Genomic DNA, 24,925 nt, shown 5'->3' on the forward strand with positions numbered 1-24,925 from the left:
ATGCACTGGCACCCTCACCTATGGTATAGTGCACCCTGCCTTAGGGCTGTAAGGCCTGCTAGAGGGGTGTCTTACCTATACTGCATAGGCAGTGAGAGGCTGGCATGGCACCCTGAGGGGAGTGCCATGTCGACTTACTCATTTTGTTCTCACTAGCACACACAGGCTTGTAAGCAGTGTGTCTGTGCTGAGTGAGGGGTCTCTAGGGTGGCATAAGACATGCTGCAGCCCTTAGAGACCTTCCTTGGCATCAGGGCCCTTGGTACTAGAAGTACCAGTTACAAGGGACTTATCTGGATGCCAGGGTGTGCCAATTGTGGATACAATGGTACATTTTAGGTGAAGGAACACTGGTGCTGGGGCCTGGTTAGCAGGGTCCCAGCACTCTTCTCAGTCAAGTCAGCATCAGTATCAGGCAAAAAGTGGGGGGTAACTGCAACAGGGAGCCATTTCTTTACAGCGAGCTATTGCAGAACATGCGTATCTACAGCGACAGATGCCATCGAACATAAAGTACCTTTATTTTTGTACAATCAAGTCTTTTCTTTGTGTGTAAGTGCTGTGTGACTAGTGGTATTGCATGAGTTTTGCATGTCTTAGATAAGCTTTGGCTGCTCATCCATAGCTACCTCTAAAGAGCCTGGCTTCTAGACACTGCTTACACTTCACTAAGAGGGGATACCTGGACTTGGTGTAAGTACCATAGGTACCCACCACACACCAGGCCAGCTTACTACAGTGAGAGAACAAGTGATGAGGAGGGAGGTCGAGAGAGGTGGGGGACAGGTGACTGATACGGATTGCGAAGTGTGTGAAGTTAGTTAGGGGGTAGAGTGATGATGCAGGAGAAGTGGCAGGTAGAGCAGAAGGCAGCAGCTGCCCTGGGAAGTGGGGGCCAAGGGTTGAAGGTGAGAAGGGAAGCAGAGGAGTAGCAGCAGTGGGTAGGAGGACCACCATGAGCCTTGGCGCAGGGCATGCCTGCCTTTGGCGGCCCTACTGCACACGCCATAAGTAGGAGCGAAAGACAGTGGAGCTTTGGACGGTGGGCAGAGCTAAGTAGGCTGTAGGAAGCCAGAAAAGGAAAGGCGTGGCAGAGGAGGCAGGAAAAGTAAATGGGGAAGATGGGCGCGAAGGAGAGCAAGTGAACAGGAAAAAGGGAAGAGGAGGTAAGAGCACTGGGGTAAGTGATACGTGGGGGGTGGGCGGAAAACCAAAAAGGCAGTCACTAAAAGAAGCCAAAAGGAAAGCAGTGTAAGTGTAAAATGCAGAGAGAAATGTTACAGAATGAAAGGCAAAAGCACAGAAGAGTGGCAAAAAATGAAGAATGAGTGATAGATGCCCAGAACATCGACAATGAGTAAGAAACGCTCCAAAAGCATCAAAGGATGAGTGAGAAAGAATAAGAAATGAACAGAGAAGCAGCAAGGAATTCATGAAAGTATACAAGATGCACAGAAAACAACAAGACCAGAGTAAAAAATACACAGTCAAGTGGTAGAGACTAATAATAATGGGAGGAAGGAGGTCAGAGGGCAAAGGGGCAGAGAAAGTAGTGAAATGGGAGAGTGCATGAGAACAAGAGAGAAGTGGAAGGTTGTGGAGCAGAGTGTGAGAGCACAGAGCTGGGCCCGAAAAAGCTGGGCCTATTCAGAGGCCCAGCACAGGCAAGGGAGCAGGCGCAAGGTAGAGGCCAGGATTATATTGTTTGTGTTTTTGAAAATAATTAACATTCATTTAAAGTCTGACATAGCAAGTAGAAGCATGGCACATACCTCTGTCCTTTTTGAAATCCAGGGCATCCTGCTTGTCAGTGACAATCTCTTTCATGTTCACCACACTGCAGTGGATCAGCTGACGCAAGATTTTGATTTCTCGAATTGCAGTGATGGGAAAGCCTTCCTTCTCATTGTCCAACCGAACCTTCTTCAGAGCAACCAGTTCACCTACAGGTACAGCAAGTGATATTTTAAGCTGTGGGGCCAAAATACTACATTCAAGAGCAGCTATGGTAAATAGGTAGTCAGAATGAACTAAATTAAAACCACAAAGCTGCAGGAACAAGAGCAAGTCACCATTTGAGGAGGGGGCGGATTTCAGGTTTCCTGATGACAGGTTGCCATTGGCCTTTTCAGCTTCCTGTCTGAAACAGGAGCAGAATCAGACTATCGACATCATAATGATCATGCTCTAGGAAAGGCTATGTGGAGAATAAAAAACCCATAACGTTTATCTTAGGTATACCTTCTGTCCTGATCTTACACCCAAGACCATTTATCTGTAATGAATTACTGCGCAAAACTGTAAATGAAGGCAACCAGTAAAAAGGGTAGTGTGAATAAACTACTAAAAAGCTTATCAGCCTGACACTTTCCTCAAGGATGAAGGCAAGCTGTTTAATACACAAGAGAATCATAACAGTATACCTAGTCACATAATAGCATATTGTACCCAATGGATTTACAACTGTAATTTTTCAGAGCCAAGATTCAGTTTTAGAAACCACATCTGAGAGTACTGAACCTTTACATAACTTTTACAATCTCACGTAACACGCGAAGTAGAACTGCTGTTCTGTAAAATGCAAATTGCTCCACTATAACATTCATTTTCACAATAAGAGCAGATACTGAACATTTGGCAAAAACTACTTTTCCAAAAAAGTATTGAGGACGAGCCATACCTTTTTAATGTGTGGAGGAAAACAACCAAACTGTTTTTGTACATACCTGTATCCTTATCCTTGGCTTTGTACACCTGCCCGTAGGTTCCCTCACCGATAATGCCGATGATATCAAATTTATCTACACATCTTTTACCCCAGTCAGTTTCCGTCTGACGTCTTTCGCCATAGCGAGGACAGCATATTCTAAATTGCAAAGAAAGCATTTTGTGAAATATTTTATAAATTAGGAGCGATTTAGTGACTGTAGTGAAAATGAACTTAAAAATTCAGTGATATAAATACAAAAATAATCAACAGTTGCTGAGTGATGCAGAAGCTTAAGAAGATGAAAAGGATGAGGTCCAGTGGGTTTTCAGGGTCTGAGGAAGTCAGACATGACCTCAGTATAAGATTCTACTGAACCTGGCCAGGTAAGTTATGTTAACCATTCATCCACCAGAGTGCTTCATCGGTCTAGGAGCATGTAGCGTTTTCCGCCCAACAGATAATTAAGTAAACAGGTTATGAAGTTACTTCCAGAAAGCCAAATGATGGATGGTACTAAAAACCCAACATGTGGCTGCTGAAAAATGAGCAGTTAACATTTAAAGTTGCTCTTGAAAACGCCAATGAGGCGTCAGTAACTTGTACAGTTTGTATAATTGTACTTTGATGTACTCCACTGTGACCCAGCGAAGCAAGGAGCACTCAATGAAAATAGCCCAGTAAAACAAATACAATAAAGAGAATTAGCCATCACTAAATTCCATACTGTGCAGACCACACCCAAATTAGCCATATTCTACCTTCAGTTTAAGGATACTGCTTCAGCCTAAATAACTACCACTGCCAAAGGTACTTACCTACAGGAAGAAAAGTTACTTCTTAGTTCTGGTTCTCATTGAGACCTTTTCATTGAAGTCAAACATTACAATAAGCCCCGCTGTGTAATGTGAGCACTCAAACACTGATCACATCAGTAGAAAGGATGAAGATTTCAACATGTTTATATGTTGCCAAGTACCTTCCAAAAACTCAGGGGTAATGTTTTCCAAAATTAAGGCTGTCTGCACGATAAAAATAAAAATAAAAAAACAACAACAAAAAAATCCCTCTCAAAGCTAGTGTCAGTCCCTTTGAAAAAAGCTGTTGCCTGCCCATAGAACTACCGTAGCCTTAGATTACACTAGTTCAACAAGCACTGTAAACGTAGATCTGCCCTTAACTGTAAGTGCTTCAGTAACTGGTGACTTCAAGCACTTTGTAAGTCGCCACCCCCTCATGGCCACTCTTCGTTGAGTGCACCCATACATCCACCTATTAACTAATTCATGCACTCACCTATTATAGCCAGTGAGAGAAGTTAACCCAGAGTGGATATTAATAATAGTCTTAGTTTACACTGAGAACAAGATACCATCCTGGACATTATCTCGTAGGTATGCTTGGAAAATTTTGAGGAAGCTAAAATGCAAGGTTCAGGACACCCGGTTTGAATGAGGCGCAACTAAGATGATGCCCTCAAAATGACCCAACAGAGTAGCCTGATACTGCCAACTTAGGAAAGTCTATGGACCTGCTGATTACTTGACTGGATGTCAGGGATTCCTTCTCTCAGCAAATCCTCAAAACCCTGTAGCTGGCATTTCAGAAGTTCTTCTGTGAAAAATTTGATACCTTCTCAAACTTCTGTGCCATGACAACCAAGAACGCCAGTTCTGTCAACTAACTCCAGGACCAATGCAGTTGTGACAGATTTTCCTCATCGTAGTATGCCTTGTTACCTTCTACAGGGGGAATTGAGAAGACAAAGGAGCCAACACATGCCTTATAATGAAAGATGACAGTAAGGAAATGGCTCCTTGTTGCAGTTACCCCCCACTTTTTGCCTGATACTGATGCTGACTTGACTGAGAAGTGTGCTGGGACCCTGCTAACCAGGCAGGCCCGAGCACCAGTGTTCTTTCACCTAAAATGTACCATTGTTTCCCAGTTGGCACACCCCTGGCACACAGATAAGTCCCATGTAAAAGGTACCAGTGGTACCAAGGGCACTGTGACCAGGGAAGGTCCCTAAGGACTGCAGCATATGTTGTGCCACCCTAAGGGACCCCTCACCTAACACATGCAAACTGCCATTGCAGATTGTGTGTGTTGGTGGGGAGAAAAAGGCAAAGTCGACATGGCATCCCCCTCACGGTGCCATGCACACAAAATGCTGCCTGTGGCATAGGTAAGTCAACCGTCTATAGCAGGTCTTACAGCCCTAAGGCAGGGTGCACTATACCATGGGTGAGGGCATAGCTGCATGAGCAATATGCCCCTAGTGTGTAAGTCTATTCTTAGACATTGTAAGTACAGTGTGGCCATATTAAGTATACGGTCTGGGAGACTGTAAAAAACTAACTCCACAGCTCCATAATGGCTACACTGAATACTGGGAAGTTTGGTATCAAACTTCTCAGAATAATAAACCCACACTGATGCCAGTGTTGGATTAATAAAAAATGCACACAGCGGGCATCTTAGAGATGCCCCCTGTATTTTACCCAATCCTTCAGTGCAGGACTGACTGGTCTGTGCCAGCCTGCTGCTGAGAGACAAGTTTCTGACCCCCTGGGGTGAGAGCCTTTGTGCTCTCTGAGGAGAGAAACAAAAGCCTGCTCTGGGTGGAGGTACTTAACACCTCCCCCCTGCAGGAACTGTAACGCCTAGCAGTGAGCCTCAAAGGCTCAGGCTTCGTGTTACAATGCCCCAGGGCACTCCAGCTAGTGGAGATGCCCGCCCCCTGGACACAGCCCCCACTTTTGGTGGCAAGTCCAGGGGAGATAATGAGAAAAACAAGGAGGAGTCACCCACCAGTCTGGACAGCCCCGAAGGTGCCCTGAGCTGAGGTGACCCCTGCCTTTAGAAATCCTCCATCTTGGTTTTGGAGGATTCCCCCAATAGGAATAGGGATGTGCCCCTCAGGGAGGAGGCACAAAGAGGGTGTAGCCACCCTCAAGGACAGTAGCCATTGGCTACTGCCCTCCCAGACCTAAACACACCCCTAAATTCAGTATTTAGGGGCTCCCCAGGCAATCAGATTCCAGCAACCTTAACAAGAAGAAGGACTGCTGACCTAAAGCCCTGCAGAGAAGACGGAGACAACTGCTTTGGCCCCAGCCCTACCAGCCTGTTTCCCAACTTCGAAGAAAACTGCAACAGCGACGCATCCAACAGGGACCAGCGACCTCTGAAGCCTCAGAGGACTGCCCTGCACCCAAGGACCAAGAAACTCCAGAGAACAGCGGCTCTGTTCAAAAACCTGCAACTTCTTTGCAACAAAGAAGCAACTTTAAAAACTTCACTTTTCCAGCCGGAAGTGTGAGACTTCCCACTCTGCACCCGACGTCCCCGGCTCGACCTGCAGAAAACCAACACCTCAGGGAGGACTCCCCGGCGACTGCGAGCCCGTGAGTAACCAGAGACGACCCCCCCTGAGTCCCCACAGCGACACCTGCAGACAGAATCCAGAGGCTCCGCCTGACCGCGACTGCCTGTAACAAGGGACCAGAGGCCTGGAACCAACACTGCAACCGTAGCCCCCAGGACCTGAAGGAACGAACTCCAGTGCAGGAGCGACCCCCAGGCGACCCTCTTCCTAGTCCAGGTGGTGGCTGCCCCAAGGAGCCCCCCCGTGCCTGCCTGGTTGAAGTGACCCCCGGGTCCCTCCATTACTTCCTATATAAAGAACCGGGACACCCCTATTTCCATTGAAGCCTGTGTGTTCTGGGCACCTCTTGGACCTCTGCACCTGACCGGCCCTGAGCTGCTGGTGTGGTAACTTTGGGGTTGCCTTGAACCCCCAACGGTGGGCTACCTTGGCCCCAACTTTGAGACTTATAAGTGTTTTACTTACCTGCAAACCTAACCTTTGCTTACCTCCCCCAGGAACTGTTGATTTTTGCACTGTGTCCACTTTGAAAATAGCTTATTGCCATTTTTACAAAGACTGTATAGGATATTGCTTTTATTCAAAGTTCCTAAAGTATCTAAGTGAAGTACCTTACATTTAAAGTATTACTTGTAAATCTTGAACCTGTGGTTCTTAAAATAAACTAAGAAAAGATATTTTTCAATATAAAAACCTATTGGCCTGGAGTAAGTCTTTGAGTGTGTGTTTCTCATTTATTGCCTGTGTGTGTACAACAAATGCTTAACACTACCCTCTGATAAGCCTACTGCTCGACCACACTACCACAAAATAGAGCATTAGAATTATCTATTTTTGCCACAATCTTACCTCTAAGGGGAACCCTTGGTTTCTGTGCACACTATGTCTTACTTTGAAAAAGTATATACAAAGCCAACTTCCTACAATGACGCAATAACCAAGTTAGTTTTTGCATCACAGTTTAAGAAATCTGTATCCTATGGAGGGAGCGGATACTTCTTTAGGAGGAGCAGTATGGCTGCCTTTACAGGGGCAAGTGTAAAACTTCTCTAACAACTCCAACAAACCAGCGAGTGACGTGGTCTTCGCGATAGCCGCAGCTGTAAGGTCTTCATAATTACTGACACCATTGTTTGTGATGCCTCCAAGGGCAAAAATGTTTAACTTGTAGTAGGGAGCTGGGTTCTGGTTGCTGTACCATCCCACTTTGTGCCTGGTTTTTAGATGCAACATTGACTGAAATGCACTGGGTTCCTGCTAAGCTGGTCCACCAGTGCCAAAGTCCCTTCCCTAAAACAAGACTCTAATCACTTCAGCCGTAAGTGACCAGACCCTTCAGCCCCCTTTAAGTACCTAGTAAATGGTATCCCTGGTGCCTAGGGCATGGGTGCTGAAGAGGGTCCCTCCGACCTGCAGCATAACTTTTGCCACTCTGAGGGACCCAGCACCACCCTTATGCAGACTGCCATTGCAGGTGCAAGACAAGGTGCTTCCAAAATTGAAAACTATATTACATGCAAGAGATTTGCATGTCAATTCTCAGACATAGTAAGTGACCAGGGAAGCCATTTTAAATGCATGTGCTGAACACTGGCAACTACGTGTTTCCAAGCTACATGATGGGTCTGGGTCTAAGTGAGCTGTCCTTTTTGGGTATGAGAAAGTATAGGAAGAATATTCCTGTTTCTCAATACTGTAATGAGACAGGCTCTATGGCTCCTTTGAGAAGTAGAGACTGTACTACTTCTTTTACAACGGTGAGATGTTCTTGAGATAACCTGTGTAAGCAAGGGGCAATGTTTGGAGGTATGGAACTAAGCTCCAGACAATAAATGTGTTGGATAAGGGCAGGGACACCATAAATGTCTGTCCACTGCATGTGATAATACTGAAGGCGACCCACTACCGGTGTGGTGTAGGGTTTAGGAAGATGTATGTAGTCAGTGTTTGCCTGGGAAGGGTGAGCCATGGGTGGTAGTGCTCTAACCCCTGCCTCTGAAATTGTTTATGTCCCTCTGAAAGAACCTCAAGAGTAAGAGGCTGAGACTTGTTTGATTTGGGAGGTGCTTGGGTCAGAGGTTGTTAATGTTCTATAAACTCCTTTCTATGTTTATCGACCAAAAAAAAAAAAAACCTGTATGTTTGGGACTGAAGAGGCTCCTTGGCTTTTGCGGCATCCATAGCTTTGATTTCTCAAGTGTGGCGTCAACTTGAGGGCCAAAGACATGCTCCTTGTCAAAGGGCATATTAAGTACCGCTGTTGAACTTCTGGCTTAAAGCCTGAACATCTATGCCTCCTCAAGAAGATGCTGGTGTTTATCCCATGTGCAGCTGTATCGGTGGCATCTAATGCACATCTGATTATATTGTTTGCGATTGCCTGAACCTATGAAACAATCTGCTAACGATGCTTAGCTCTCTTTCTGGCAGTGGTAGCCACTATGGAATCTGGTGGGATCTAAATTCTGCTAAATAGTGGGTCAGAAGGTGCAGGCTTGTATTTCTTGTCCACCCTGGGTGTTTAAATCCTAGGGCTTTAAAGAAGTCACCTGTATGATCCCTGGGAGCATATGGAAGAACTGAACGTCTTGTGGGTGGTTGTAGGAAAGCACCCTCTTTCTTGGCATGGTTACCACCATTTTCTGCCTGTTGTCAGTGTGTTTGACTGTGTTCACTGGGATCCTGCTAACCAGGACCCTAGAGCTGCTCCAGGTGGCCACTTGATTCTGCCTTCTTGAGAACGATGTGCATCTGAGTGGCCAGGTCAGGCAGGTGATGTCAGTGACTGGGGGGGTCTCCGTGCAAAGTGACCAAACCCCCTCTTGGGGTTATTTAGGGACTCTTGCAGGTGGGTCTCCAGATTCGGCATGTAAGACTCCACCAGGACTCCTCTGCATGGTCTACTTCTGCTCTTGGACACCGGACCCGCAACTAGACATTTTAAGAACCAACAAGACTAACTCCTGAGACAACCAGGCCTTGCAACATTGTTTCCCCGACACCTTCCAGCAACTAAAACATTTCCCTGGCTGTGAATCCCCTATGTTCCCTGGGTTCTGTCATCTTGATTCCAAGGTTGGCAGGGACCTCTGAGCCCCCTCCTCATAGGTGGTCACCTGGCTATCCCCCTTCCAGGGCTATTTAGGATCGCTCTCCGGAGGGTCCTCAGATTCAGCTTGCAAGAATCCAGCAGGCTTCTTCTGCAACCTCTACTTTGACTTTAGGCCACTGGAACTGCAACTGGACCCTTCAGGAACAGACAATCTGCATTCACAACGAAGACTCTGCTTGCAACATTGTTTCCACGGCCTTCCAGCTTCTGCAACATTTTTCCGGCTGTGCATCCTTTGAGAGCGGCAAGTCTCTTCAGTCTGCACAAGAAGGGAGAAGGAATATCCCTTGGAGTGAAGGAGTCACTACCCTGCATCCGCAGGCACCAACTGCAACAACGACTGGCTGCATGAATCTCTTCTCATCCTGAGCTGTGTGGATCCTGCATCACGGGTTGTGGTCCGGAGTAGTCCTCTCGGTCCTCTCTGCCAGCTGTCCAACTTTGGTGGAGATAATCCCTTGCCAACACAGGACAGTACTACCCTTGCACTGTGTCTCTTGCAACTACCAAGGTTTGTTTGCATCTCATCCAAGGAATCTTCAGGCTCCGTGTAGCCCCAACCCTCCTTCCTGAGATGCACAGCCCTCTGCGTGCTTCTCCTGCGGTGTGCGACCCAGTTGTGCTGCGTGGGCTCCAAAGTGACTCCTTGTTCCACATCCAGTGGGTCTCCTGTGGGGGCTGCCTCTTCTTCTATGGACTCTCTGCCTTGCTGAGGGTCCCCCTAGGACTCTTCCCACCCCCCTTTGGGTTGAGTCCTCTTGGAGCTTGCTGGCTCCCGGCAGCTCCACTTTTGCTTGACCGCGAATTCTGCTTTTGCCAAGGCTTTTCGGTGGCTTTTCCATGCCACTGACTGACTGCAATCTTCCATCTGGCGTGGGATGTTGACAGAATCTTGTAGGACTCTTTACCTGCTCCAGGGCTGCATTCCTGACAGTCTTTGGCCTACCAACTCTTGCAATCCACGTGGACGACACAAACAGGCACACAAAACACACCCTCAGTGGCACAGGGGCAGCAGTGTGCAAAGTTGGCGTTGGGTTTGCTATAGGAAGCAATGGAGGGACCCGGGGGTCACTTAGGCGATGCAGGCAGGGCACAGGGGGGCTTCTCGGGCCAGCCACCGACCGGGCTAGGAAGAGGGCCGCCTGCAGGTCACTGCTGCACTGGAGGTTGGTTCCTTTCAGTCCTGGGGGCTGCGGGTGCAGTGCTTGGTCCAGGCGTCGGGTTCCTTGTTACCAAGCAGTTGCGGTCAGGGAGAGTCTCTGGATCCTCTCTGCAAGCGTCGCTGTGAGGGTGCAGGGGGGTCGTCTCAGGTTACTCACGCAGTCACCTGGGAGTCCTGTCTGCGTCGTCGGTTCTCTGGAGCTCGAGCCGGGGGCTTCGGGTGCAGAGTGTGAAGTCTCACGCTTCCGGCGGGAAGAGGGAGTTCTTTAAAAGTTGCTTCTTTGTTGCAAAGATGTTGCTGATGGTGAACAGTGTCGCTGTTCTCAGGAGTTTCTTGGTCCTTCGGATTCAGGGAAGTCCTCTGAGTCTTCAGAGGTCGTTGGACCCTGTCGGATGCGTCGCTGTGCAGGTTCTTTGAGTCTGGAGACAGGCCGATAGGGCTGAGGCCAAGTCAGTTGTCATCTCCGTCGTCTCCGCAGGGCTTTCAGGTCAGCAGTCCTTTGTGTAGGTTGCAGGAATTTGATTTCCTGGGTTCTGGGTAGCCCATAAATGAAAATGTCACTTACCCAGTGTACATCTGTTCGTGGCATCAGTCGCAGTAGATTCGCATGTTCTGCAATAGCTCGCCATCTGGTGTTGGGCCGGAGTGTTACAAGTTGTTTTTCTTCGAAGAAGTCTTTCGAGTCACGGGACCGAGTGACTCCTCCTTTTGTCTCCATTGCGCATGGGCGTCGACTCCATCTTCGATTGTTTTTCCCCGCAGAGGGTGAGGTAGGAGTTGAATTGTAGTAATATTGCCCATGCAATGGAGTGACTAAGTATGCACCTATTTAAGGTTGAGATGATACATATATAAATAATTGAAGGTAACTTCAAACTGCTACAGGCTCCCGGGGAGGCGGGTGGGCACATGCGAATCTACTGCGACTGATGCCACGAACAGATGTACACTGGGTAAGTGACATTTTCAGTTCGATGGCATCTGTCGCTGTAGATACGCATGTTCTGCATAGACTAGTAAGCAGTTATTTCCCCAAAAGCGGTGGATCAGCCTGTAGGAGTGGAAGTAGTCTGAAATAATGTTCTTAATACGGCTTGACCTACTGTGGCTTGTTGTGCGGATAACACGTCTACACAGTAGTGCTTGGTGAATGTGTGAGGCGTAGACCATGTGGCTGCCTTACATATTTCTTGCATTGGGATGTTTCCTAGAAAGGCCATGGTAGCACCTTTCTTTCTGGTTGAGTGTGCCCTTGGTGTAATGGGCAGCTGTCGTTTAGCTTTAAGGTAGCAGATTTGGATGCATTTAACTATCCATCTGGCTATACCTTGTTTTGAAATTGGGTTTCCTGCATGAGGTTTTTGAAATGCAATAAAGAGTTGTTTAGTCTTTCTGATGTTTTTTGTTCTGTCAATGTAATACATCAATGCTCTTTTGACATCTAATGTATGTAGTGCCCTTTCAGCTACGGTATCTGGCTGTGGAAAGAACACTGGAAGTTCCACTGTTTGATTTAGATGGAACGGTGAAATAACCTTTGGCAAAAATTTAGGATTGGTCCTTAGGACGACTATTTTTGTGTAGTTGTATAAAAGGTTCCTGTATTGTAAACGCCTGAATCTCGCTTACTCTTCTTAGGGAAGTAATGGCGATGAGAAATGCCACCTTCCAGGTTAGGAACTGTATGTCGCAGGAGTGCATGGGTTCAAAAGGTGGACCCATAAGTCTAGTTAGGACAACATTTAGGTTCCATGAAGGAACAGGTGGTGTTCTTGGTGGTATAAGTCTCCTAAGGCCCTCCATGAATGCTTTAATGACTGGTATCTTATATAGGGAAGTTGAATAGGTAGTCTGCAGGTATGCAGATATTGCTGCAAGGTGTATTTTAATGGAAGAGAAAGCTAGGTTAGATTTTTGTAAGTGAAGCAAGTAACCCACTACATGTTCTGGAGTTGTGTGTAATGGTTGTATTTGATTAATATGGCAGTAGCAAACAAACCTCTTCCATTTACTTGCATAGCAGTGCCTGGTGGATGGCCTTCTGGCTTGTTTTATGACTTCCATACATTCTTGGGTAAGTTGTAAGTGCCCGAATTCTAGGATTTCAGGAGCCAGATTGCTAGATTCAGCGATGCTGGATCTGGGTGTCTGATCTTTTGGTTGTGCTGTGTCAACAGATCTGGCCTGTTGGGCAATTTGATGCAGGGTACCACTGATAGGTCTAGCAGCGTTGTGTACCAGGGTTGCCTTGCCCAAGTTGGTGCTATCAATATGAGTTTGAGTTTGCTTTGACTGAGTTTGTTTACCAGGTAAGGAAGGAGAGGGAGAGGAGGAAAAGCGTAAGCAAATATCCCTGACCAGTTCATCCATAGGGCATTGCCTTGGGATTGTTTGTGTGGGTATCTGGATGCGAAGTTTTGGCATTTTGCGTTCTCCCTTGTCGCAAACAAGTCTATCTGAGGTGTTCCCCAGAGTTTGAAATAAGTGTTCAGAATTTGGGGGTGAATTTCCCATTCGTGGACCTGTTGGTGATCTCGAGAGAGATTGTCTGCGAGTTGATTTTGGATCCCTGGTATAAACTGTGCTATTAGGCGAATTTGGTTGTGAATTGCCCAATGCCAAATCTTTTGTGCTAGCAGGCTTAACTGCGTGGAGTGCGTCCCCCCCTGCTTGTTTAGATAATACATTGTTGTCATGTTGTCTGTTTTGACGAGAATGTATTTGTGAACTATTATTGGTTGGAAAGCTTTTAGTGCTTGAAAAACTGCTAGAAGTTCTAGGTGATTGATATGCAGTTTTGTTTGATGTACGTTCCATTGTCCTTGTATGCTGTGTTGATCGAGGTGTGCTCCCCACCCTGTCATGGAAGCATCTGTTGTTATTACGTATTGTGGCACTGGGTCTTGGAAAGGCCGCCCCTTGTTTAAATTTATGTTGTTCCACCACAGAAGCGAGAGGTAAGTTTGGCGGTCTATTAACACCAGATCTAGAAGGTGACCCTGTGCTTGAGACCACTGTGATGCTAGGCATTGTTGTAAGGGCCTCATGTGCAGTCTTGCGTTTGGGACAATGGCTATGCATGAAGACATCATGCCTAGGAGTTGTAATACCATCTTTGCCTGTATCTTTTGTGTTGGATACATGCGTTGTATGATGGTGTTGAAATTTAGAATTCTTTGTGGACTTGGAGTGGCTACTCCCTTTGATGTGTCTATTATGGCTCCTAGGTATTGTTGTACCTTGCGCGGCAGAATGTTGGATTTTGTAAAGTTGACGGTGAACCCGAGTTTGAAGAGGGTTTGTATGATCTGATTTGTGTGATTTGAGCACTGTATGAACGAATGGGCCTTGATTAGCCAGTCGTCCAAATATGGGAACACATGTATTTGCTGCCTTCTTATGTGTGCAGCGACTACCGCTAGACATTTGGTAAAGACTCTTGGTGCGGTTGTTAATCCGAAAGGCAGTACCTTGAATTGGTAATGTATTCCTTTGAATACAAACCTTAGGTATTTCCTGTGCGATGGGTGTATTGGTATATGGAAATAAGCATCCTTGAGGTCTAAAGTTGCCATGTAGTCGTGTAGTTTTAGCAATGGCAATACTTCTTGTAGTGTGACCATGTGGAAGTGGTCTGATTTGATTAAAGTGTTCACTACTCTGAGGTCTAGGATTGGTCTCAGTGTTTTGTCCTTCTTTGGTATCAGAAAGTACAGTGAGTAAACTCCTGTGTTTATTTGTGTGTTTGGCACTAATTCGATTGCATTCTTTTGCAATAGTGCCTGCACTTCTATCTCCAGGAGATTGGAATGGTGTGTTGTTAAATTTTGTGCTTTTGGTGGTATGTTTGGAGGGAATTGTAGAAATTCTATGCAATAACCATGTTGGATAATTGCTAGAACCCAAGTGTCTGTAGTGATTTCCTCCCATGCTTTGTAATAATGACCTATTCTTCCCCCCACTGGTGTTGTGTGGAGGGGGTGAGTGACATGTGAGTCACTGTTTAGTAGTAGGGGTTTTGGGGCTTTGAAATCTTCCTCTATTTCTAGGGAATTGCCCTCCTCTATATTGTCCCCGAAAACCTCCTCTATACTGTCCCTGGTAACTGGACGGTGTGGCTTGTGAGGTGCTGGCTTGTGTGCTTTGACCCCGAAACCCCCCTCGAAAGGGCGTTTTACGGAATGTGCTGTAATTCCCTCTGCTCCGCGGGGAGTAGAGTGCGCCCATGGCTTTGGCAGTGTCCGTATGTTTGAGTTTCTCAATCGCTGTGTCCACTTCTGGACCGAACAGTTCTTTTTCATTAAAAGGCATATTGAGAACTGCTTGTTGAATCTCTGGTTTAAATCCAGACGTTCGGAGCCATGCATGCCTTCTGATAGTTACAGATGTATTAATTGTCCGTGCAGCTGTATCTGCAGCGTCCATGGAGGAGCGGATCTGGTTGTTGGAAATGGTCTGTCCCTCCTCAACCACTTGTTTTGCCCTATTTTGTAAGTCCTTGGGCAGATGTTCAATGAGATGTTGCATCTCGTCCCAGTGGGCTCTGTCATAGCGCGCAAGTAGTGCCTGGGAGTTCGCGATGCGCCACTGGTTTGCAGCTTGTGCTGCGACTCTTTTACCAGCTGCATCGAACTTGCGGCTTTCTTTATCTGGGGGTGGTGCATCTCCAGATGTGTGAGAGTTGGCCCTTTTCCTAGCTGCTCCTACAACGACAGAGTCTGGTGGCAGCTGTGTAGTGATGAAAACCGGGTCTGTAGGAGGCGCCTTATACTTTTTTTCCACCCTTGGTGTGATTGCCCTACTTTTGACCGGCTCCTTAAAGATGTCTTTTGCATGCCGGAGCATACCAGAGAGCATAGGCAGGCTTTGGTATGAGCTGTGGGTGGAGGAGAGTGTGTTGAATAAGAAATCATCCTCGACCTGTTCTGAGTGGAGGCTTACGTTGTGAAATTGTGCTGCTCTAGCCACCACTTGAGAATACGCGGTGCTGTCTTCTGGTGGAGATGGCTTCGTAGGGTATGCCTCCGGACTGTTATCTGACACTGGGGCGTCGTATAGGTCCCATGCGTCCTGATCTTGGTCACCCTGGCTCATGGTGGTGTGAGCTGGGGAGTGTGATGGAGTTTGTGCTGGTGAGACGTTAATCACGGGCGGAGGAGAGGGTGGTGGGGTAACTCTTTTCACCACTTTTGGTTGTGGTGTCTGTTCAGTCTGGAACTCCAACCTTCTCTTTCTCCTAATGGGGGGAAGGGTGCTTATTTTTCCTGTCCCCTGCTGTATGAAGATACGCTTTTGCGTATGGTCCACATCAGTTGCTTGTAGCTCTTCCTCAAACCTATGCTTCTGCATTTGGGAGGTTAGCGAGTGCTCTTCTGTATAAGAGCCTGAAGCTGGGTCGCTTGCAGTTTGTTTCGGCATCGAAACCCTGTCTGCGTGTTTTTTCGGCTCCGAGGTGACTTTTTTCTTTTTCGGGGCCGAAACCTCTCGGCGTCGATCTGTTTCGGTGCCGCTGTCTCGGCGTCGAGCCGTGTCCACACCGGCATCTCGGTGTCGAGGCTTGTCTCCAGCACTTTCTCGGTCCCGAGAAGGCTGCGTGCCGGTGTCTCGACCGGAGTCGGACGATCTCGGCACTGTTTGGGCCTTTTTCGGTGCCGACGGTCGGTCACCGAATTTATGGGTGGAGCCATGGCCGGATGGCAGTGGCGTCCCCTGGGCCTTGTAAATGTTTCTCTGTGTGGTTTTCGACGTCTTACTCACGGTTTGTGTATCGTCGAATCCTTCGGAGTCTGAGTCTTGGATCGAGAAGGTACCTTCCTCTTCCTGTTCCTCGAACTCCCGTTGGGCTGTCGGTGCGGACGCCATCTGAAGTCTTCTGGCTCGACGGTCTCGGAGTGTTTTTCGGAACCGGAACGCACGACAGGCCTCGCAGGTGTCTTCGCTGTGCTCAGGTGACAGGCACAGGTTGCAGACCAAGTGTTGGTCTGTGTAGGGGTATTTATTGTGGCATTTGGGGCAGAAACGGAACGGGGTCCGTTCCATCGGCGTTCTTCAGCACGCGGTCGGGCCGACCAGGCCCCGACGGAGGATCGAAAAACTACCCCGAAGGGCACCGGAGCTCTTCGATCTTCGATGCGGTGTGGAATCTAAGTACGCCGATCCCGAACGCAACAATACCGACGAAAATCTTCCGAAATTAGCTAATTTTCCGTTCCGAAACTCGGAGCGACAGGAACACGTCCGAACCCGATGGCGGAAAAAAAACAATCGAAGATGGAGTCGACGCCCATGCGCAATGGAGACAAAAGGAGGAGTCACTCGGTCCCGTGACTCGAAAGACTTCTTCGAAGAAAAACAACTTGTAACACTCCGGCCCAACACCAGATGGCGAGCTATTGCAGAACATGCGTATCTACAGCGACAGATGCCATCGAACTAATACATTTAGGGGTGTGTTTAGGTCAGGAGGGCAGTAGCCAATGGCTACTGTCCTGGAGGGTCGCTACACCCTCTTTGCACATCCTTAATCCTATTGGGGGAATCCTCCAAACTCAAGATGGAGGATTTCTAAAGGCAGGGGTCACCTCAGGACACCTTAGGGGCTGTCCTGACTGGTGGGTGACTTCTTGTTTCTCTCATTATCCTCTCCTGCCTTACGGCCAAAAGTGGGGACAGTGGCCAGAAGGGCAGGCATCTACACTAGCTGGGATGACCTGGGTTGCTGTAATAAAAAGGCATGAGCCTTTGAGGCTCACTGCCAGGTGCTCCAGTTCCTGCAGGGGGAGGTGAGAAGCACCTCCACCCAGTACAGGTTTTGTTCCTGGCCACAGAGTGACAAACGCACTCACCCCATATGGCCAGAAACTCGTCTGGTTGTGGCAGGCTGGCAGAAACTGGTCAGCCTAGCACTAGGAGTCGGCTGGTATTTGGGGGGGGCATCTCTAAGATGGCCGCTGGGTGCATTTTATAATAAATCCCACACTGGCATCAGTGTGCATTTATTGTGCTGAGAAGTTTGATAGCAAACTTCCATAATGGCTACACTAAAATATGGGAACTGTGGAGTTCCTAATTGAATAACTCCCAGACCATATACTCTTTATGGCTACCATGCACTTACAATGTCTCAGGTTTTGCTTAGACACTGTAGGGGCATAGTGCTCATGCACGTATGCCCTCACCTGTGGTATAGTGCATCCTGCCTTAGGGCTGTAAGGCCTGCTAGAGGGGTGACTTACCTATGCCACAGGCAGTGTGAGGTGGGCATGGCACTCTGAGGTGAGTGCCATGTCGACTTAGTCATTTTCTCCCCACCAGCACACACAATCAGTGAGGCAGTGAGCATGTGCTGAGTGAGGGGGGGGGGGGGCCAGGGTGGCATAAGACATGCTGCAGCCCTTAGAGATCTTCCCTGGCAACAGGGCCCTTGGTATCACTGGTACCTTTTACAAGGGACTTATCTGTGTGCCAGGGCTGTGCCAATTGTTGGAACAAAGGTACAGTTTAGGGAAAGAACACTGGTGCTGGGGCCTGGTTAGCAGGGTTCCAGCACACTTTCAATCATAACTGGCATCAACAAAAGGCAAAAAGTCAGGGGGGTAACCAAGCCAAGGAAGGCAAGAAAAATCTAATAATTTCTTTCTTTCATTCTGGCCGCTAGGGGGCACTGTGGTACTTACCTTTTGGGTTTCCTAGTACCCCCAGCTTCCCTCTACACATTCCACTTACCTAGATGGGGGAGTCCTGTGCTCGCATTCCTTTTTTTAAGTATATGGTTTGGGCTCCCCATAGGGTCACTATTGTCTATCTGCATTTGCACTTTCTATCACTTTCTATGCCTACTGCTGATAACTAGAGTACATATTTAGTGTGTTTACTTACCTCCTATTGGTGGGTTGGCTCTCTGGTACATTTTGGTATTGTGTCACTAAAATAAAGTTCCTTTATTTCTGTAACACTGAGTGTTTCCTTTCATGTGTGTAAGCACTGTGACTACAGTGGCATTGCATGAGTTTTGCATGTCTCCGAGATAAGCCTTGGATGCTCATCCACAGCTACCTATACAGAGCCTCGCTTGTAGACACTGCCTACTCTCCACTAATAGGGGATACCTGGACCTGGTATAAGAAAACAAGTTACTTACCTGTAACTACAGTTATTCAGTATTGGTATCTTTCATAAATTCACATGCTTGAATCATCCCAGTCGTCGAAGTGGGAGTCCCACGGTACATAAATAGCAATAATTAACAAATACATTTTTTTTTTGCCATAGGCTATAATGGAGCCAGCAATTGCTCACATAGCCTATCCATGTCCTTTTGTGAAAGGACCCAAACCTGCCTGCTGTCCAATCAGGCACCAGCACCCTCTAGAACCTTCTCCAGAGAAGCTCCCTTCCTCAGATTTTCCAGCACGAGAGTGAAAATTTATAACCTGAGAGGAAATGCGAGCATCAAAGGGGAGGAGGGTGGGTCGCATGTGAATTTATGAAAGATACCAATACTGGATAACTGTAGTTACAGGTAAGTAACTTTTTTTCTTATCCAGTATTGGATCCTTCATAAATTCACATGCTTGAATCTGAATAGACAGCAGTATGGTTAATAACATTATATCCAACGTGGATGGAGGGTGCGAGCATGAAGACCCTCTATCTCCAATATAAATAGTTAACTCATACATTTCTCATCGTGAGCTTCGAAGGAACATAGATACTTTTAAGTACATGTACACATATACTGAATTTTATGCTGTAAATGCTGATATATATATATATAGATATATATATATATATATAGATATATCTATCTATCTATCTATCTATATCTATCTATCTATCTATCTATCTATATCTATATCTATATCTCTATATATATCTCTATATATATCTCTATATATATATATATATATATCTATATATATATATATATCTATATATATATATATATATATATATATATATATATATATATATATATATGGAAAATGTCACTTACCCAGTGTACATCTGTTCGTGGCATTAGTCGCTGCAGATTCACATGCTGTGCACATCTCGCGATCTGGTGTTGGGCTCTGAGTGTTACAAGTTGTTTTTCTTCGAAGAAGTCTTTTTTCGAGTCACGAGACCGAGGGACTCCTCCCATTTCGACTCCATTGCGCATGGGCGTCGACTCCATCTTAGATTGTTTTCCCCGCAGAGGGTGAGGTAGGAGTTGTGTATGCTAGTAATAGTGCCCATGCAATGGAGTCAATACGTATGTACATAATGAAGTTTAAAGTAATATATTTACAAATGTTCAAGATCAACTTCTAAACGGCTACAGGCTCCCGGGGAGGCGGGTGGGCGCATGTGAATCTGCAACGACTAATGCCACGAACAGATGTACACTGGGTAAGTAACATTTTCCGTTCAATGGCATGTGTAGCTGCAGATACACATGCTGTGCATAGACTAGTAAGCAGTTATCGCCCCAAAAGCGGTGGTTCAGCCTGTAGGAGTTGAAGTTGTTTGAAAGAATGTTCGTAGTACAGCTTGACCTACTGTGGCTTGTTGTGCCGTTAACACATCTACACAGTAGTGTTTGGTAAATGTATGAGGCGTAGACCATGTTGCTGCCTTACATCTTTCGTTCATTGGAATATTTCCTAGAAAGGCCATGGTAGCACCTTTTTTTCTGGTTGAGTGTGCCTTTGGTGTAATAGGCAGCTCTCTCTTTGCTTTAAGATAGCAGGTTTGAATACACTTAACTATCCATCTAGCAATGCCTTGTTTAGAAATTGGATTCCCTGTATGAGGTTTTTGGAAAGCAATAAATAGTTGTTTTGTTTTTCGAATTAGTTTTGTTCTGTCAATGTAGTACATTAGTGCTCTTTTGATGTCTAATGTATGCAGTGCTCTTTCAGCTACAGAATCTGGCTGTGGGAAGAACACTGGTAATCCTACCGTTTGATTCAAGTGGAACGGTAAGATCACTTTTGGTAAAAATTTTGGATTTGTCCGTAGAACTACTTTATGCTTGTGTATTTGAATAAATGGTTCTTGTATGGTAAATGCTTGAATTTCACTCACTCTTCTTAGAGATGTGATGGCAATCAAAAATGCAACTTTCCATGTTAAGTATTGCATTTCACAAGAGTGCATGGGCTCAAAAGGTGGACCCATGAGTCGTGTTAAGACAATGTTGAGGTTCCATGAAGGAACTGGTGGTGTTCGTGGTGGTATAATTCTCTTTAGGCCTTCCATAAATGCTTTTATGACTGGTATCCTAAATAATGAAGTTGAGTGCGTAATTTGCAGGTAGGCTGAAATTGCGGTCACATGTATCTTTATTGAAGAGAAAGCTAGCTTTGACTTTTGCAATTGTAGTAAGTATCCTTGTAGGAAGTTGGCTCTGTATGTGCTATTTCAAAGTAAGGAATAGCATGCACAGAGTCCAAGGGTTCCCCTTAGAGGTAAAATAGTGGTAAAAAGAGATAATACTAATGCTCTATTTTGTGGTAGTGTGGTCGAGCAGTAGGCTTATCCAAGGAGTAGTGTTAAGCATTTGTTGTACATACACAAAGGCAATAAATGAGGTACACACACTCAGAGACAAATCCAGCCAATAGGTTTCGTTATAGAAAAATATATTTTCTTAGTTTATTTTAAGAACCACAGGTTCAAATTTGACATGTAATAGCTCATTTGAAAGGTATTGCAGGTAAGTACACTAGGAACTTTGAATCATTACTTTAGCATGTATACTTTTCACATAAAACACAATAAGCTGTTTTAAAAGTGGACACTTAGTGCAATTTTCACAGTTCCTGGGGGAGGTAAGTTATTGTTAGTTTTCACAGGTAAGTAAGTCACTTACAGTTTTCAGTTTTTGGTCCAAGGTAGCCCACCGTTGGGGTTTCAGAGCAACCCCAAAGTTATCACACCAGCAGCTCAGGGCCGGTCAGGTGCAAAGGTCAAAGAGGTGCCCAAAACACATAGGCTTCAATGGAGAGAAGGGGGTGCCCCGGTTCCAGTCTGCCAGCAGGTAAGTACCCGCGTCTTCGGAGGGCAGACCAGGGGGGTTTTGTAGGGCACCGGGGGGGACACAAGTCAGCACAGAAAGTACACCCTCAGCAGCGCGGGGGCGGCCGGGTGCAGTGTGCAAACACGCGTCGGGTTTTCAATGGAAGTCAATGAGAGATCAAGGGATCTCTTCAGCGTCGCAGGCAGGCAAGGGGGGGGCTCCTCGGGGTAGCCACCACCTGGGCAAGGGAGAGGGCCTCCTGGGGGTCACTCCTGCACAGAAGTTCCGTTTCTTTGGGGGCTGGGGGCTGCGGGTGCAGGGTCTTTTCCAGCCGTCGGGAAATGGAGTTCAGACAGTCGCGGTCAGGGGGAGCCTGGGGATTCCCTCTGCAGGCGTCGCTGTGGGGGCTCAGGGGGGACAACTTTGGTTACTCACAGTCGTAGAGTCGCCGGAGGGTCCTCCCTGAGTTGGTTGTTCTCCACCAGTCGAGTCGGGGTCGCCGGGTGCAGTGTTGCAAGTCTCACGCTTCTTGCGGGGAGTTTCAGGGGTCTTTAAATCTGCTCCTTGTAACAAAGTTGCAGTTCTTTTGGAGCAGTGCCGCTGTCCTCGGGAGTTTCTTGTCTTTTTTGAAGCAGGGCAGTCCTCAGAGGATTCAGGAGGTCGCTGGTCCCTTGGAAAGCGTCGCTGAAGCAGGGTTCTTTGGAAGGCAGGAGACAGGCCGGTAAGTCTGGGGCCAAGGCAGTTGGTGTCTTCTGGTCTTCCTCTGCAGGGGTCTTTCAGCTCAGCAGTCCTTCTTGTAGTTGCAGGAATCTGTTTTTCTAGGTTCAGGGAAGCCCTTATACACTAAATTTAAGGGCGTGTTTAGGTCTGGGGGGTTAGTAGCCAATGGCTACTAGCCCTGAGGGTGGGTACACCCTCTTTGTGCCTCCTCCCAAGGGGAGGGGGTGGGGAGGGGGTCACATCCCTAATCCTATTGGGGGAATCCTCCATCTGCAAGATGGAGGATTTCTAAAAGTTAGAGCCACCTCAGCTCAGGACACCTTAGGGGCTGTCCTGACTGGCCAGTGACTCCTCCTTGTTATTCTCATTATTTTCTCCGGCCTTGCCGCCAAAAGTGGGGGCCGGGGCCGGAGGGGGCGGGCAACTCCACTAGCTGGAGTGTCCTGCGGTGCTGTGACAAAGGGGTGAGCCTTTGAGGCTCACCGCCAGGTGTTACAGCTCCTGCCTGGGGGAGGTGTTAGCATCTCCACCCAGTGCAGGCTTTGTTACTGGCCTCAGAGTGACAAAGGCACTCTCCCCATGGGGCCAGCAACATGTCTCTAGTGTGGCAGGCTGCTGGAACCAGTCAGCCTACAAAGATAGTCGGTTAAGTTTCAGGGGGCACCTCTAAGGTGCCCTCTGTGGTGTATTTTACAATAAAATGTACACTGGCATCAGTGTGCATTTATTGTGCTGAGAAGTTTGATACCAAACTTCCCAGTTTTCAGTGTAGCCATTATGGTGCTGTGGAGTTCGTGTAGAACAGACTCCCAGACCATATACTCTTATGGCTACCCTGCACTTACAATGTCTAAGGTTTTGCTTAGACACTGTAGGGGCACAGTGCTCATGCACTGGTACCCTCACCTATGGTATAGTGCACCCTGCCTTAGGGCTGTAAGGCCTGCTAGAGGGGTGTCTTACCTATACTGCATAGGCAGTGAGAGGCTGGCATGGCACCCTGAGGGGAGTGCCATGTCGACTTACTCATTTTGTTCTCACTAGCACACACAATCTGGTAAGCAGTGTGTCTGTGCTGAGTGATGGGTCTCTAGGGTGGCATAATACATGCTGCAGCCCTTAGAGACCTTCCCTGGCATCAGGGCCCTTGGTACCAGAGGTACCAGTTACAAGGGACTTATCTGGATGCCAGGGTGTGCCAATTGTGGAATCAAAAGTACAGGTTAGGGAAAGAACACTGGTGCTGGGGCCTGGTTAGCAGGCCTCAGCACACTTTCAATTCAAAACATAGCATCAGCAAAGGCAAAAAGTCAGGGGGTAACCATGCCAAGGAGGCATTTCCTTACAATCCTACTATATCTTTGGCAGATGCGTGTAAGGGTTGAATTTGATTATTATGGCAGTAATAAACAAATCTTTTCCACTTATTTGCATAGCAGTGTCTAGTGGTAGGTTTCCTAGCTTGTCTTATGACCTCCATACATTCTTGTGTGAGGTCTAAGTGTCCGAATTCTAGGATTTCAGGAGCCAAATTGCTAGATTCAGCGATGCTGGATTTGGATGTCTGATCTGTTGTTTGTGTTGTGTTAACAGATCTGGTCTGTTTGGTAGTTTGACATGAGGTACTACTGAGAGGTCTAGTAGTGTTGTGTACCAAGGTTGTCTTGCCCATGTCGGTGCTATTAGTATGAGTTTGATTTGACTCAATTTGTTTACTAGATATGGAAGGAGAGGGGGAAAAGCGTAAGCAAATATCCCTGACCAGCTCATCCATAACGCATTGCCCTGAGACTGATCTTGTGGGTACCTGGATGCGAAGTTTTGGCATTTTGAGTTTTCCTTTGTTGCAAATAGATCTATTTGTGGTGTTCCCCACATTTGGAAGTAAGTGTTTAGTATTTGGGGGTGAATCTCCCATTCGTGGATCTGTTGGTGATCCCGAGAGAGATTGTCTGCTAACTGGTTCTGAATTCCTGGAATAAATTGTGCTATTAGGCGAATGTGGCTGTGAATCGCCCAATGCCATATTTTCTGTGTTAGGAGACACAGTCGAGTGTGTGCCTCCCTGTTTGTTTAGGTAATACATTGTTGTCATGTTGTCTGTTTTGACAAGAATGTGTTTGTGTCTTATTATGGGTTGAAATGCTTTGAGCGCTAGAAATACCGCTAACAGTTCTAAGTGATTTATGTGAAACTGTTTTTGCTGTATGTCCCATTGTCCTTGGATGCTGTGTTGATTGAGGTGTGCTCCCCACCCTATCATGGAAGCATCTGTTGTTATTACGTATTGTGGCACTGGGTCTTGGAAAGGCCACCCTTGGTTTAAATTTATACTGTTCCACCATTGAAGCGAGATGTATGTTTGGCGGTCTATCAACACCAGATCTAGAAGCTGACCCTGTGCTTGTGACCATTGTGATGCTAGGCACTGTTGAAAGGGCCGCATGTGCAACCTTGCGTTTGGGACAATGGCTATGCATGAAGACATCATGCCTAGTAGTTTAATCACCAGTTTGACTTGTATCTTTTGATTTGGATACAAGGTCTGTATCACATTGTGAAATGTGTGAACTCTTTGTGGACTTGGAGTGGCAATCCCTTTTGCTGTGTTGATTGTTGCTCCTAAGTATTGCACTGTTTGACACGGCAGAAGGTGTGACTTTGTGTAGTTGATTGAGAAACCTAGTTTGTGGAGGATTTCTATGACATATCTTGTGTGTTGTGAACACCGTTGTAAGCGTGTTGGTTTTGATTAACCAATCGTCTAGGTACGGGAACACATGTATTTGCTGCCTTCTGATATGTGCAGCTACTACTGCTAGGCATTT

The 24,925-nt window shown here is 46.8% G+C and overlaps 1 protein-coding gene across 2 annotated transcripts in view; it reads right to left on the bottom strand.

Moving 5' to 3' along the window:
* Positions 1-24,925, bottom strand: part of CDK12 (cyclin dependent kinase 12) — a 358,486-nt gene that overhangs the window by 207,047 nt on the left and 126,514 nt on the right. For both annotated transcript variants that reach the window (XM_069237454.1, XM_069237455.1), the window contains exons 4-5: positions 2,727-2,866; positions 1,773-1,943 (exon numbers count right to left, since the gene is read on the bottom strand). In XM_069237454.1, coding sequence (XP_069093555.1) covers positions 1,773-1,943; positions 2,727-2,866 — 311 coding nt within the window. The remainder of the gene's footprint in view (positions 1-1,772; positions 1,944-2,726; positions 2,867-24,925) is intronic.

Source organism: Pleurodeles waltl, chromosome 6 (genome assembly GCF_031143425.1).
Source record: "Pleurodeles waltl isolate 20211129_DDA chromosome 6, aPleWal1.hap1.20221129, whole genome shotgun sequence".
NCBI classification, from domain to species: domain Eukaryota; kingdom Metazoa; phylum Chordata; class Amphibia; order Caudata; family Salamandridae; genus Pleurodeles; species Pleurodeles waltl.